General features: G+C 33.4%; 1 protein-coding gene across 2 annotated transcripts; it reads right to left on the minus strand.

The window, feature by feature from the left end:
- Nucleotides 1-7467: 7467 nt before the first annotated feature.
- LOC102800503 (proton-coupled amino acid transporter 1-like) lies at nt 7468-17069 on the minus strand. Of its 2 annotated transcripts, XM_085498510.1 has the most exons (10): nt 16951-17069; nt 15163-15253; nt 14760-14848; nt 13885-13980; nt 12864-12948; nt 12552-12719; nt 11559-11681; nt 9669-9838; nt 8338-8507; nt 7468-8066 (listed from the first exon to the last, which is right to left on the minus strand). In XM_085498510.1, the coding sequence occupies exons 1-10, from the start codon at nt 17004-17006 to the stop codon at nt 7753-7755; spliced, it is 1362 nt and encodes a 453-aa protein (XP_085354636.1). In that variant the 5' UTR covers nt 17007-17069; the 3' UTR covers nt 7468-7752. The 2 variants fall into 2 exon arrangements, with proteins under 2 accessions (XP_085354636.1, XP_085354637.1); XM_085498511.1 differs by lacking the exon at nt 15163-15253 and having other exon boundaries at nt 16951-17064.
- Between the last annotated feature and the right edge of the window lie 234 nt (nt 17070-17303).

Raw genomic sequence — 17303 nt, forward strand, 5'->3', positions numbered from 1 at the left:
AATGTGGCCAATTGAATCACTGACTGAATGTGACCAAGTGAATCACTGACTGAATGTGGCCAAGTGAATCACTGGCTGAATGTGGCCAAGTGAATCACTGGCTGAATGTGGCCAATTGAATCACTGACTGAATGTGGCCAAGTGAATCACTGGCTGAATGTGGCCAGGCGAATTACTGACTGAATGTGAACAAGTTAATCACTGACTAAATGTGGCCAAGTGAATCACTGACTAAATGTGGCCAAGTGAATCACTGACTGAATTTGGCCAAGTGAATCACTGACTGAATGTGACCAAGTGAATCACTGACTGAATGTAACCAAGTGAATCACTGACTAAATGTGGCCAAGTGAATCACGGACTGAATGTGACCAAGTGAATCACTGACTGAATCTTAAGACCAACGCCAACAGTCATATATAAAATAAAACAGGTGTATTGGCACTTTATATATTTACATACTAAATAAAATTCGAATATTTAGTTAAACCCCGAGTTGTGCATTCGAATATGAACATTCTATACTTATTTTAAATTTTAAAATTGGTGTAATTAAAAAAGTGCATTCTTAGGTGTATTCATATTTGTACGCTCTATATTTATTTAAAAATTAGACCAATTAAATGCGTACATTAGGTATATATATTTGTACTTTGTACTATACATTTTCTTACTGATCTGTAATTATTAATTATGTGCATTCAAGTTCTTTCAAATTTTATATTCAATCGAATATTTCGATTCCATATCAGTATATATTTCGGAGAAATTAAAGAAAATACAACACATAAAAAAAACGTTGTCCTAACACTAAAATCATAAACATATCAAATATCGCTGTTCAGACCCGTCCGGTCTAATAATATATTGAAAAATACATATTTATCATCCTGAATTAATCTAGGGCTAACTAAAATAGTCGACCTCAACGTATTACCATTATATTGAAAATGTTCTGCCACAATTTATGACAGATATGCATTTTTACTGAATGGTTCAAACATTCATACAGAAATGTGCACTCCAACTCCAATGCACACGGTGTTGATCTGCAAGCAACTATATACCAAATGCATAAAATAAAGACACCAGGGTTTTTTCCATTAAAAGACATGTATATTTTAAGATATTATATAATTAACTTAATAATATTATTTTCTTCCATAGTGTCGTTCATTTCCGCAGTCATATCTCCCGTGTTCGTCACTGAGTCAAATATGCGCACTTAATTAATAATTAACATAAATATTTGAAGAATAAACCCAAAATAATTATAATATTATATTTCGTGTCTTAGTTTTGATGAAGGATGTTTATAACTATTAAACAGTCATTTCTGCGAGGTTTGGTATAAAAAGAATGAGTGATATTCTCTAAAAATATTAACCATAAAGTAACATTCAGTTATGCAAAAAAAAAGTAAAGCAATTTATATTCAGCCACTTGTGCGACAAACTGGAGAATACTATTGGAATGTACAGCTTTTCTGGTAATAATCAATGTAACCACAAAACTAAGTGATTTATTTGACCAATAATGTAACTTTATACTCTAATCATAATAATTATAATAAAATCCTGGTAACATCCTGGTGAAGATTTAGTGGTAATGCATCAGTATATCTGTACCAGGAAAGTGTGAATGACTGAATTATACTCTTTCAAACACAGTCTCCAGATTAACAAACTGTCTTCGTATTTATTTTATTTTGAACGAATAAATACAAATAAATGTTATTCTGTGAACACACCTTTATAATCAGTTGCTATGTTATCTGTGAATTTTTGAAGAACACGCTGTAGTATTATTTATGCAAAATGGCTTTTTCTTGCTCAGATACCCATTAGACCTTTGCTCAGATACCCATAGACCTTTGCTCAGCTACAAATAATATGAATGAAACACTTAGGCTTGTTTAGGATCATGGTGGATAATAAAGAAACATTTTATGTGGTGTTGTATTCAACTGACAGCCGACAATGACTATCTGTATGGCGAATTGGTATAGTTTCACCAGTGAAAACCATCAACTGTTATTAACGTACGTAAAAACAGCAATAAAAGTATTAGATAGGAAGAGTTGAAAATGTCACGGTGCCTGAAAACAGCACGCGCATGTCCTTTCAATGCCTTCATTTTTACCCAACTGATCTATTATTATTCCCCCGAGTGAGTAATACTTAGATAGTACGATCACCGAATATACTTTTACAGTTTTAATGTTGGGTAAAATTAGTCATGTTTAATAAACACAGAATGAAATGCGTTTTTGGAAAACACAGTTAGTGAACACATTTGATTCTCGTCTGGTGAACCAAAATTTGGTGTATACCAACTTTGACCCCATCTTAACATGCCAAGAAACAAAATGGTAGCTGGATGACACGAAATCAATAATTTGAGCATAGGAAATTTTAATTTGCGTTATAACATCTAATATATTCTACCTTTGTTACTATTTTACCTTCTGACTTCCCATTATGTGTCCATGATTTGCTACTTTCAATTTCTTTATGAATTTACATGCGTTTTCAGTTAGATTCATTAAAAGGCTGCTGGTAAAATTGTTGGTTATGTAATATATATATATATATAAATTCAGGATGAAATTGGGTATACACATGAATCACTAAAATAAAAGTTTTCTTTTTTGATGTTCCCATCATGACGGGGCATACATGCATACATGTAAGATACACGTGAATACATTGTATCACACTAGTATTTTGAATATTATTGCGACCCAGGTTCTTCCTTTTTCTTATACCCAGAATTAGTTTTTACCCATTAACCAATTATTTTTAAATGTCATGTAGTAACTGTTGTGTTATCTGTAAATCATTGAAGAACACGCTGCACTATTATACCCAGAATTAGTTTTTTCTCATTAACAGACAGATAATTTGCCTATTTAAACTATTTGGGAGTATGTCACTTGCCCGTGTTACCTTTCACATCCATAAACTGTTACATAGGTTAGATCTTTTACTCAGAGAATATTCATTATATTCCTATCATTAATTATTTCCAACCTTGTCTAATCCATATCTTGTTTAAAATCTGAGCATCTTATGTTATGCCTGTATAGTTTTTGTTAAGATTTATTGTTTCTTGAATACAATTTAGATGAGTTTGAGATGGGCGATGGTACAGTGGTTCAATTGCCGGGGCCGACTCAGCTATATACATTTGAGTACAGTCTTCCTGCGTTTCAAATGTAGCCGTACACAAAATATATTCATGAAAATAATTTGTAACTTAACATGTATCAAGGCGTTTTTATGTATGAGAGCATTATTCACTCCTATTGAATGTATGCCTTTTACCCCTCTATATGTTGTAATATAAACCTCATCGAAATAAAGATTGATACAATATTATCATCAACCACAATTCAAACGAACTCTTTGTGTGTGGGGAGGGGGGTTCCCGGCCCACACCGGAAGTGAGACCTGGACATTATCAATTATTTTAAATATCATGTAGTTAGTTAAATATCAAGCAGACAATAACTTATATATCAATTGTGTTGACAATCCAACCACCCACAGCATGGTCCATCACTTAGTGTGAATATACTTCTGTAATGTAAATACATTACTAGTGATCAAAATGTTAATTTCAGCAAACATGCAGGAAATCCAAGCATATAGACAGGTTATTTGCATGGAATGAATAAATTGGACATGCTTTGAAGAAAGCGTCAACTGGAGATCCAGCAATTCTACTGAAGCCCAAGTTATGCTCACTTTTGCACAGCTATTAAAATATAACTGTGTTTGTTTCTGAATAGAGTTCATCAAATTTGCATTTCTCACATTTTTCTTGTAAATTTACATGAATTTGCAATTAGATACATTCTGTGGAAGAAGAAACCTGTTGTACTTGAAATGAAAAGATCGACGAGTTAAGTAAACAACATAGCATGCGATATCTGGCACATTTCCCACGGAAGTTTATTTAAAATTAAAAAAATTCAAATTTGCTTGCATAATTGTAACTTTACTTAATTTTGAAGGAGAGTAAATATTAGTATCATAACATGGAGTCTGTCTTGCTAGTATGTGGAACACAAAACTGAAATATACAGAGATTATATGTAAGTATTCCACACACTTACAATGACTTATGGTATGTTATGTTATAATCATACTTTTTTCAATTCAATATTGAAATACTAATTAATAACTCATATCTCCCGTTAAGTTTAAAGTTGTCATATTGATTAGCTGACCTTATTGAACATGTCTTTAAAGGGGAACTAAATAGAGCCTATTTTGGCGTTTGTATTTATCAAGTTATGTATATTGATTATAAATTTGAAAAAAAAATTAAAAAAAATGATTATCTTCAGAGTTATGATGATTTAAATATGAGAAACCATAAACCTGCGAAGGACTTCCGTTTGCGCCATCTTGCCATAAAAAACGCCCTCATGAGGTATAAACAGGTAAGGTAACAAAGCATGATGACGAAACAGTATCTGATTAAATATAAGCAACTTAGGGAGCCATAGCTGGCTGGACTGGTGAATTGACTTCTAGTCTAGGTTGTTTCGACTTTTACGTTAATGTTATTTACAAGCATATCAACATACAAACATTATGGATGTCTCGATTGATCGAGACAGGCATTTTGTTTTGTTTTTTTGTCTAACTGTCTAATAAATGCTGTTTCCAGTACTGCACTGTGCGGCGTGCAAATTATTCAATATATGGATGCTGGAGTATGCAATCTTGAGTTCGTAGGGTGGTGGTGGAAACATTTTCGTCCATGTATTCACGGGGCTGCACTGGCAAATCATGGGACAAGTGTCACAGGAACACCAAGCAGATTGTTCACAGACTTCCGTGTAATTTGAAATAAAACTTTCATCCGAACAAGGGGCATCGTCGACGATATACTCTCATCACTCACACTGGACTGATCTGAATCGTCACAGTATACCGTACTTCCCTGATCATAAGCCTGGAGGCATGAACACGTAAAGGAAAAGTAAGGGATGAGCTTGTACTCGAGGACCAACTCAGAAAAAATGATTTTGTTTTGGGGTTAAACACTGTAACCATCTTGCAAACAACGAAAAATTATCCAAAAAAAATATTCGTTCACCACGCCGGGCTTGGGAAAATAATACTTATTTTTGAAAAAAAATGCGTCATTGATTTGAACGATACTTACAATGAAGAAACAAACATGTTAATAAAAAACACACACATTTTATTACAATACGATTTACATACCGTATGAATTTACGGTGAAATAATGGGTTGGGTCTGTGAGGAAACAGTGGACGAAGGTATTTATCATTATTTTCGTTTTGGTATGTTTTCGATCGTACGCAAACGCTCGACGCAAAACAATTTTCCACCATGAGGTTTTTCAGCACGATTTGACCTGGAACAACTTCCTTTGACATAACAGGTCATGTCTTTCATTAACCAATCAAAATGATGTGTCGTAATGATGAAATTTTCCGATTATTGACGATGATTTTTTAGCGCAATGCGGAAGTGAATTACCGCAATGTTAAAATGCGATCTGTAGCACTGATTGCAACGAAAAAACGATGATTTTTTTCCCTAAAAACTGGCGATTCGCAATTTTCGAAATATAAACGACGGTTATTAGTAACCGTGAGTAAACTGAGTGTGGAGGAAGAATTCAAACACCTTTCTCGGTCGCCAACATGTCTCATCGTTCAAACCCTAGGCCTTTCATGATAGTCTCAAAGTAAACCATGCCCAATAACCAGGTACACGCCTTGACGATCACATTTTTGGCTTTTCGAAAGCTACTACTCAAAGAAATAGGATTATTCCAGAATTGCAACATGATGTTCATCCTTAGTAAATGACAGAATAGAAACGATGCGAATCACGTTGTGTACGTTCGCCATGCACATAAAACTAAAAGCATGAACCAAACTAACATGCCAATCACGATTATTATGAAATGAAACACACCTTTTACACGCATATTTTAAAGAATATTGTCGACGCCCAGTAAAAACACTCTGGGCTTATAATCGTGAATGCCCTCAACTCGATAAATACCAAGTAAAAACATAGGGATGGGCTTCATACTCGGGAGGGGCTTACGATCGGGGAAGTACGGTACTTTAACGCAATTGGGCTTTCACTCTCAGAATATTGTGGTTCAAACGCATAAGGCTCTAACCCAAGTTTTAAAAAGCACATTGCGCATATAAAAGTTGAGTTTATACTAATAGTACACAACGCTTGGCAGCATGAACGGCTATGTACAATGGCGTATACGAATGCGATCAGATACTAAAACGTCATAGCTTTGAAAAGTACCCGGATGTTAAATATGTTCGTTTGTTAATTATTCCCCTCCATGAATGGCCTCCATGGCAAGCACTTCAAATGCCTATCCAAGCTACAGTTATAATTAAAACAAAATTAAACCACTGCAATATTATTTAGAATACAGTTTAGAATATACACAACTATAAATTAAGGCCGCATTTAGGTTCGCTTTAAACACACGTGTCTTGACTTGGTTTGCATACGTATTTTAAGTACCTCAAACAACGATTGCACAAATTATTTTGTTTTTATGGGCACAACACAATTTCCATGCAACGAAAAAGAAATTAACTGAACAACTAGAAAATGTTAAAAAATATGCATTCAAAAAAAATGTGTTGCTTCAATTCTCCAAGCAAGAGTGACAAATAAATCTTCTATTGTTATTATATATTACAGCGATTAAGTCCCAAAATTTAACTCTAAATCCGAAGTAAATGGTGTGTGCATCCGGATAATGGCGTGCAATGAGACAAAATGAACAAACTTACATTTGTACAGTACGATGTACAGTCCGATCGAATCGTTAACCATATCTCAACACGAATGACAACAATTTACTGAACATATATAAGCAAGTTGTGTTTATTCCATGAAAGGAATAATTGTCTAACTCAAATAACCAAATTAGTAGTTGTATTGATATTATACCAAACATGACATTGTATACTTGTTTTTAAAGTGAAAAGAAGGTAGCCTGTTTCACATGATTTGGGCATACATTCGCGATTATCAAAAAAATAAGGTTTTTAGTATGACTTTTCTGGTTCGTTGTTCAAATAGATCAACCAAAAATCAATAAATTGTTATTTAAAAAACAATCTGCAGAGATGTGGAAAACGTTTCCCACTGGTCACAATGTTGTGAAACAGAAGCAGGTTTCCTTTAAACACGCATACATCTCCCATTGGTTTCCACCTACTCAACCATGCCATTGTCATTAGTGATAACGCCAGCTTTCACATGGGCGTATTAAACGTAGGCAACAGAATGCCATGCACAGAAGATCACGGTCGCGTTCGAACTATATTAATAGAGTAGCGATAATTTTATATTTGCCTGTAATTGTCAGACAATTACGTTGGCACTCGAGTTTCGACTTTCCCCTTTCCCACCAATATAAATTCGCAAATAATAATTATTACACAAGTTTAATACATTTGCTTTTGTAAAGTCACGTGATACATCATTTACTGTCTCTTATATCCGGTTTCAGACGCAAAAAAGTAGGGATTAGTCTCTGAAACTTACACAAATCGCCGCTCATAAACATAAATTACAATTAAATTAAAGTTCGTGATTAATTCATTTAAGCTTGCTGTTTGGACAACTGTAACATATTGACCCAAGAACAAAAACATTTCATGCATATTTATTATCTTATTATCTGTGAGCAGCAAATGCTAATGACGATCTGTTTTTAAGGGATCATATATGTTATATTTATCATTGTCAAATTTACTGGGGGTGGAGTACAATTAGTGCTCGCTGAACTAAGCACTTCAATCAAATTTAATATTGACACGGCAGTTCCAAATATAAACCCAATTACCCCAAACAAAATAACGAACAAATTTTTAAAGAGTCGTCGCTTTGCACGTGTGGTGTCGTAACTGCTATAAAATGTAAGCTCGTCCAGGATTGCAGGAAATATCAACGTCAGAGCACTTCCTGTGAATGATCCGACCAATGAGATGAAGAGAGCCAGTTGTGGAATGGCTGCCGCAACCGCCACTAATAACAAAACAAATGTAAAGGAGTTCAACAAATATATGTATAGGGGTTTGTTTGAATATTTCAGCATAGTATCATTACAAATCTTGGATGTTATATTACATTTAATTTGTTATATTACATTTTTTTTATGTACTTCAATCTTGTATTTTTTCATTTGCTTTGTATATACTCAATTATTCCACAAATACTCTGACGATTCCTCTTTAAACAATCTACTCAGGCTGTGTCCCTTCAACGTATTTAAGACCTTGCTCACGCATCTACTTACATGTAAAAAGAACTAGTATTGTTCGGTAGACGTATTCGCCAAATGTTTGTAATCTCTCTTGTAACAACCCTCTCAGCGTCGGCCACGTAATTTGTATTGGAACATAGAACTGTATTGCATAGCTGACAACAAGAACTAATGATAACATGATTCTCACGGATATGTAAAGTCTGAAATAAATGTGCAGAACATTAAGTAATGTATATGAGATACTGATATTATAACAAACACAGTTGAAATATTGATGGTCATATTTGATATTGCTGATTGACATTGTATGTTTGTGATTACATCGGATTATGATTTACCGTGAGCTAAAAAACGTTGTTTTCCACAGTACACTTCAAATCTAATTTTTTCATCAACATGCTGTATCAGTACAACATTTATATTTTTATTTATAGCGTTTAATTAAAAACAATATCACTCAGTTGAAATAACATCATAGATGGTAGGCAGTGGTGAGGCGATTGTCGTGATTGTGAGTTCGAATGCTGTGTATCATTTTGAATGTAGTATTTGCCTGTTTGCTGTTGTATGTACAATTCATCATACGAGATTGAAATTTGGAGGTAACAACCGCAGATGACCCTGGGGAAAGGTTACCCATATTCACAGTCCGTGAAGAACACGAACTAATGAACAACAAACAAAGGATGGCCCTGGTTAAAGATTAACGATTAACATTACAATTACAATTTCAAGAACACAAATAACAAACAAAAATGATGAATGATGTTCTGACTTTATCAAATGAAAACGCTACATCATGGAATTGGGTACTACGCAGTTTGTCGTACCGGAGCAATGGTATACGCGATAGTAATATATTACTAGTATATTTAAAGTTTTAGTTTGGGGTTTAGATGAATGGAAGAGGTGGTTGTGAGGGGTGTTTACAGGTACATTAATGACTACGAATTTCTGCAGAGATGCTGCTTCATGCAAGTAAAGAAATCGACGAAATGTTGTCAATAATTTAAGCTTACTGATTATAATCTTTGGTGCTGATTTGTAAGTGTTACCCCAAGTCCTGTTTTTGACACACTTACAGTAGGTAAAATTGTAAAAAAAATAACATAACGTTCGATAGCGTCACGTAACGCAACATAAAGTAATTGACTATGCGGGGTGAATGATATTACATCAGTAGAGGCAGTACAGCTAAATACGAACTAGGTTGAGCAAAATGGCGGATTAGACAACTCACTCGGACATTTTTTTTACATGATCTATTGCAGATCGTGATATGGTATGACACGCAAAGAATATTAGCCTTTAAGGAAATACCTCAATTTTGTTTGTATAAATGTCATTGTGTTGGTACCTACCCTTGGTCTTGGGGAAGATTGAGTGTTATAGTATCTTTGACATCTAAACCAAATCGCATGTATCCCAGCGTACCCATAAAAATATATAGAATCGTCACTATTGCCATAGAAATATGGAGAGTCTTTTTAAAGTGACGGGGGTGCTTCATCTTATTTTCAACTGGCAGTACCTACAATACGTTACAAAATAAAGTATAACTTAACACAAGTTTAACTAGACTACTATTAGTTGCTCAATTGACTAATATGTTCTAACCCTCTTTCTCGTTTTATTATAATATAAGTTTGTGAGGTAATTTCTAATGAGAATAAACATATTATAAAATGTAGTAACTTCTAAGCCACAAATGTAATAATATACTTAATTTGCCGGTTTCGTTTCCTTATTGCGCCGTATTGCTATCAAATATATTCTAGTTCTTGGTTACCTATACAGTCCACATAATATTCATAAATATATCAAGTTACAGTTTATTGGGGCAAATAAAGTACATGAAAACATTTAATTGGTTTTAAATTAGCTAATATTCAAATATTAATAAGATATTCGTATAGACAGGCAGTGACATCGTGTTTAAGCACAAAAACATGCACAGCATACACAAAGTTCTTATAATACAAATATCCTAATAAATATTCCCATTTTTTTAATAAATCGGTATAGGTTGATGAAATGTTGGCTAATCGAGAAAATTATTTGATGTCGACATGTATGGACTATTTTAAGTTATATACCTAACTTTGAATAATGGATAGTTAATAATAAATTTAATAGTTATTATTGTTATCAACCATGGTCGGACCGACGCTGGATAGATAATGAATAAAGTACAGAAAATATATATGTTAAAACGAAAATTAAACAGGGTATTTTTGGTCATTACATTTGTGGTTGGTAAAACTTGATTACATTTGTTGTTGGTATCATATGTTATTACATGTTTTAACCATAACTGTATATGCCGTCAATTACGGTTTATTAACTCAGTATTACATATGCGAACAACATTTGTAATACGCAGCAATGTTGAAGACAAATGAATATTATGAATTAGTTCATTGTAAATTTACAATAGTACACTTTGTATATTCAATATGTTACACATTATATAAAATACAGGGCGAAGTATTGAAAATTACAAAAATCATTACACATGAACAAATAGTTAAACGGATAAAGTAGTCTTTAAACAAAACTTTATTTTTATCATCAGCTGATTTACTTTGAATTTGTTATTGGAAGAGAAAGACATTCCAAGATAGAATTAGATTCTAATATGTAAAATTTTATGATGGTAATACTGGATTGTTTATATTTTAACAATTATATTTAATGAAAATCATGATATTTTAATATCAATAATTATTGTGACTGTGAGTAGTAACCAATTAATCTATTCCAGCAGATTTGGAGGCCTTCTGCAGTTGTTGCGAAACAAGATGTAGATAGTCTTCATGGGGAATACCAGCAATAGGTTTTTGTTGATCAGTAAAAAAAATGTGATAATGAGCACCATTTGTTTCGCACCATAACGTGGCGGAATGGCAAGAAATGTTCAAATTTCGCAATTTAAACAATGAACCTTCTCGTCATATACAGTCAAAATATTGCTATTTCCCAACAACTTCCAAATTTTTGTTACTCAGGTGATTGTTCAGTATCTATTTTACGTTGACTGGACGCAATAATGTCAATATAAATTCAATTAAGTTAAGTTCAAAATATATTAAATCGGTTTTAAACATATATTGGTATTCAGTGAACATGAATGTCATGACTGTTCTATTGATTCAGTCGACCGATCTGAACTATGTATTCAAGAAATACTGATGTAATTTAATAAATAATAGTCGTACCTAAGTTAATAGATTAGTTTTTTCCACACTTACCACACCAATTCCTTCATAAGAAAAAACTGCAGTCCCAAAAAATATTGGGAAATTGGCGACAGTATCAAATAACGGCAGGGAACTTATATCCGTCTTGTTTTCCACAATTCCTGCAATAAGGTACTGTTAAAATAAATACAAACGATATCAACATTTGATTCACTGTGATATTTAATGTATGATCATGGGAATACTTGTTATTGACATACACATATTTATTAGGGTAAGTTCACAATCAACGTTACCTATATACCAGTATATAAAGAGATAAATGTTCAGTGTATGAAGGTAGCGAATTGAGAATATAGACTAATGCATACATGAAGGTATTGAATAAAGAGCAAGGCGACGGTTGTTCGTACTTAAAACTTGCATTGGCTTCTAGGGGAAATAGATTGGAGAGGAAAACAACGATACAACCATGTGCCATTTGCGACTTGGTCTCCATTTTCAGGTGTGTTGTATTGAAGGTACGTTTTAAAAATAATACATAAAATCAGGCTATCGCTGCTTTATTTATTTAACACATACCTACATAATGGTTCATATCACTTATTATATGTGTACCACAATTCGTACCGGGGTTTGTTTAATAATGTGGCGGTAGTTCAATGAAATCATTTTTTCCCGTGACTTAAAATATAGAACCTTATTGGATATGTAAGCATATGGGCGCAATTACCTTTTTAGTGTTTTTAAAAGGAATTATAATATCTCCAGGAACAGATGTACATATCTGTGACTGGTGCATTAATTAATTGATATACGCATCCAAACCCACACTTAAATTGATTTCAACACATTAATCATGCATTACGTGGGCAAACTATGCGAATTAAACACGTCACTCACACGAGTCTAATGCACCTTCAAAATGTACATCCAGCGTGTCTGTTACCATGTTGGTATTAGTACATGGCCACCCACAATGCACCGAGGGCGTGCGGGAGGGATGTTGTACGAATAATTTAAGAGCTGTAAACTAACAATTACCTCGAATACGATGACGGAACCTACGATAAGTATAAGATTACCAATAGCAGAATAAATGGCCAAGGCATCCAAGTTTTTGATATAGGAAATCAAAAGAATGACGATAGTGAGTATAACCATAAACACTTGTACTACTGGTGTGTGGTTTGGGTGAAACTGAATATAGATCTGTAAATATATAAATGTATAAAATGAAATGAAATAAAACAAAAATATGTGCACATCTTCAAAAATACATTTGTACTACATGTAATTGTTGTTAAAGAATTACTCAACATCTGTAAATAAGTCGATTGACAGACTACTATTTACCTGTTGAATATTGTCAGATATAAAAATTATGTAAATGCTACAAAAAACAAGCTGACTGAAAAATAGAAAGGTATTCACAGTTATCCTGAAAAATAAAACAAAAAGGCCATTTATTAATATTAATAAGAAGTGATTGAAGTGATTTAGTAAATGTAACATGTGCTAATATGTCACAAAGATTTAAACATGTCGTGTTGAATATATTCAGAAAGTTGGATATGATAACAGTTTTTTTTTTAAATTCATAAGACAGGTTTAATGTTCGTATAAAATTAGCATTGTTAGTCACAACACTTGTAAAATAAATGAACGTGAGCACGTTTTATCTGATTTCGCTTTTTAATATAAAAAGGGCTTGTGTAGGCAGTCGTTTTAATACACCAATAAATCAACCATGACTTTTGTATAATTTACACATATGTATGTTTGACGTTCATTTCTACTGTTTTTTTAATATACCTATGAATGCAGAAGCCATTCTGAAGAGAAACAAGGTGATATGGTTTTGACAATTTCAATATGATCCGATAATGGGTGTTAAAGCTATTTTTTAATTTAATTTATTTTTGACTGTCCTGAAATAAACAGAGATATTTGCTAATTTGCATATTACCTACATAACGACCATATTCAACTCATAGTTAAAATGTGTGTATATTTACATCTTATTAATTATGTAAAACATATGCAGCCATGTAAATAAAGTCATAACAGTTAATATTTATAAGTATTCTTGACCAGTTTTTGAGTTTCAATTTTTACAGCATGATGTGTGTTCTACAAATAGGAAAACAAGTGAGTTTTAATCAAATGGTGACTAAAACGTGCGTCTCTTCCCGTGGTGAACAATAACATTTTAACTAGCCAAACATAAATATATGAAAGAGACTCACATGGAGTCTCTGTTGGGGTGGGTTGACGCGAGGCAAGTTACCCCTCTAACACCAAAGTACATTCATTATCTACGGGAGGCCCCTTTCTATTTCCATAACACTGTATGATAAGTATACCCTTTTCTAACCTGGCTATATTTGCATATGAATTAAATCGTTTTGCTGCTGATAGGTGCGTTGCTTCGTATGCTACTTCACCATAGTCTAGAGAAACACTTTTAGTCCTGAAAACAATAAATAAAACAACAGTAAAAAACCCAGCAATGTAGCAATATATACACTTAACATAATTCAAACATTTGCCGACTTAGACATAGGTGTTGCTGTTTCTTACCATTGGAGGTTCCAGGAATTTGGTAACTCGGGCTACTGCTATTGGATCTCCCCCCATGTCGTAGCCGAAAACAATAATTTGGCATATTTTTTTCATCCAAACGAAGAGCGTTACGTTACCCTCCAAATACAAGGTTTTGAAATCACACGAGAAGGGCACACCCGGCTACCCTGGTTTACACAGTTAAATATAATGGAAAAATCAACATGTAATCCTCTAGTTTATTAGTAAATGTCACTAAATATATATGTACATTTCTACTACCTCTTTTGAATATAAATCGAAATAGACATCGCAAATGGACGTCGAGATTTCATTAAAAGCAAAAGTGCAACTTGGTTTTGGCCCCGGAATAGTGTTTCATTCTCTCTGCCTTCCTCACGTCCACTTTTCCGAACCATCTTCCATAGATCAGCAGCACAGTGAACGCGAAGACGGTGGAAATAGAACACAGATTGTCTAGCATACCCCCCCCCCGGGTGCTCGCATTAGATCAGGGTTACCCATACTCAAACATGGTTTTACGCTCTCAATGATATCTCGGCAACCTTTCGCAAATAATAAAATCTATTACAGATTGCAATGTCATATATCAGATTACTAGTACGTCCACATATTGACAGCAATGACGTTTGAACATGACTTCGTGTTGTATGATGATTGACTTACTTTTTGCATAAATGATGACTACAATCTGCTAATAATCCCATGGAGTAGGTTGAGATAAATCCTATTATAAGTAGACAAATAGGTCCAAGCTGATGGATGGAAAACATTTATCAAATGATATAACATTTTTCACGCAAATATTGGTAAATGTACATTCTGTTTATTGCGTTCTCGCATGTATATAAAAGTGAGTTTGCTCCATGTTATCTTGTTGGTTACATCTGAAACGCAGGTACGAAAAAAACTGAAGGCTAAAGCATTGTAACGCTAAAACTGGCATATTGTTATTGTAAGACCTTATTGTATGCCATTAACAAACCGTTTTTGTAGTTGCTGTAATACGACATACGTTTATGTTACAACACATATACATGTAGTATTTACCGTGAGTCATTGAGCTTACCAATATTCCTGCATGCCGTACAGAGAACGCCATTCCAAGAAAACCAGTACCAATATTAGCTTTCACTAAATGCATAAGTGTCTGTAGATCTCTAATAATATATCACACAATGTATTAATATCATGTTTGCAGCTACATGTAGTATATATTGTTTCTGGAATAAGTCTTATGTAATATTCGTGTCAAGTTGAACTTAAGAATATGAAAACTACAGAATCTGTATCTTCTGATTCCTATATAGATCAATGACTTGAATCTAAATTCAGTGCCATCTTTCTAGTGAACTATATGAAAGAAAAAGATGATATTGCATGTACTATCACAGTTATGCACATCTTTGCAGCAATTTCACCTACCTTTCTATAAAGAAAACATTAACATTCAAAAGTTGTTTTGGGGAGATACAGCAAGTTTGTATGTGGACATCACGTTTCATAAAGGAATAGTTTGATTATGATCCTCAATGATTTATGAAAATCTCTACATGTGGATGGGCTCACCTGACATGGCTTCATGTATACCATGGAGTCCATATATTTTCTTTACTGATTCGACTATGAAGTGTAGTGAACTTGTCAGTAGTTTTGTTCTTGTGAATTGTTTTGTCGAGTTGTGTTTTTTTATATATACTATATACGACTTTTATATTAAGACTTACGGTTCGGTATGTTATTTCCATTACTATTGTAAGCCATTGTTTCATAACTCGATTGGAACTTTTTTGTTATTTATGTATAGAAATGACAGGTAAGAAGAAATAATCTATAGAATTTGAATTGGACATCACATGCATTTCAAAAACATAAAACTGCTCTGAGATTGATTAATTGTTTGTTTGTTTGTTTGTTTGTTTCGAAAAGAGTGAGCACATTCTGCTCCACAGTGATAGTTTTAAATTTTACCTGTCTTTGAAATATTGCTGAAGTGTGAAAGTCAATATAGGACATGTGTCAATAAGGCACGATAGCAACAATACAAAATTCAACCTTGACTAATTTTGAGACTATACATTCATACTATTTATTCCATCACTCTCAACTAATTCAGGCAGTATTAGAAATATTAGTAGTTGTTTTCATATTTTATAACACCAATGTTATTCAATCATATTTTACTGTTCCACATTCCGTGTGTGCATTTCAGAAAAGTGATTCTAAACAGAAAAACTATAGAATTCATACAGAATGAACTTACTTGTTTTTATGGTACACTAGCACATTTCATACCGCCCAACTACTAGTATGCAACATTAATCATGCTGTACAAAGCTGAATGACTATTTGATTAAATAGTAAAACTGGTTGCTACCAACATCTAATACGTTATAACTGTATGTTATGTATAGCATTGACGTCAATATTTTGAGTGAAAACAAATATACAGCATAAAGACAAATACAATACGTTTGAACCCCACACACGGAAGTAAAAAAATAGTAATCGACATTATTCCAAAAAAAGTGTATACAGACAAGAATTTGCAAATATGTAAAAACTATACACAACTAGAACTAGAAAAATGATTCATAAATGAATTATGGTCAGCGGAAAACACCGACGCCACACAAAACAACACCGCCACGTAAATTTACGGAACACTGTACTTATTTTCTACTAGTACTTCCAGAGGTAATTCTGATTTTCGGAATAGTGAAAATGAGTACTTGTTTTCACATTTGGGCATACTGTCAAATTGTTTTTGTTGCATCGTCATAATCAGATCGATCGGTTTATGGTCGAATTTAAACTGCTTTGCTATATATATTTCCAACGTAAAAGTGTTACTTACGAAGTAGAGTGTTCAGAAAATAGTCGAACATCACTGTCTACTGGTCGAAGTGACATTGTTTGTACTCCAAGCTCAAAACTCAAATGAAACACGTACAGGTTGCATTGAAACCATCGTAAACTCCATTTTGTAGTGATCTAAATTGCTATAGGAGATTATACAATAGCCGTATTATTGTTATTTTTACAATTACATGCAAACAGGAACACCAGCACATTTCAAATTTCAAAATTTAAATATCGAGGTGGGGCGTTTTATGACATGACAGAAATGCAAATTGATGCCTCTTCAACAATTGATGTACTTCCCACTATTAAATTCAGCTTTTATAGACTTTGTATCATTTTCACTGA

The sequence above is a fragment of the Saccoglossus kowalevskii genome, chromosome 4 (genome assembly GCF_978046115.1).
Source record: "Saccoglossus kowalevskii chromosome 4, keSacKowa6.1, whole genome shotgun sequence".
Lineage (NCBI taxonomy): Eukaryota > Metazoa > Hemichordata > Enteropneusta > Harrimaniidae > Saccoglossus > Saccoglossus kowalevskii.

Bases quoted from the DNA above. Each gene is read 5' to 3' on its own strand.
- LOC102800503 (XM_085498510.1), bottom strand. From the start codon at position 17,006: ATGTCACTTCGACCAGTAGACAGTGATGTTCGACTATTTTCTGAACAC. The intron at 8,508-9,668 runs GTAGGTACCAAC...CATTTATTTCAG, and splicing joins AATCTTCCCCAAGACCAAGG to ACTTTACATATCCGTGAGAA. The intron at 8,067-8,337 runs GTAAGTAGATGC...TTTTGTTATTAG, and splicing joins AATACTAGTTCTTTTTACAT to TGGCGGTTGCGGCAGCCATT.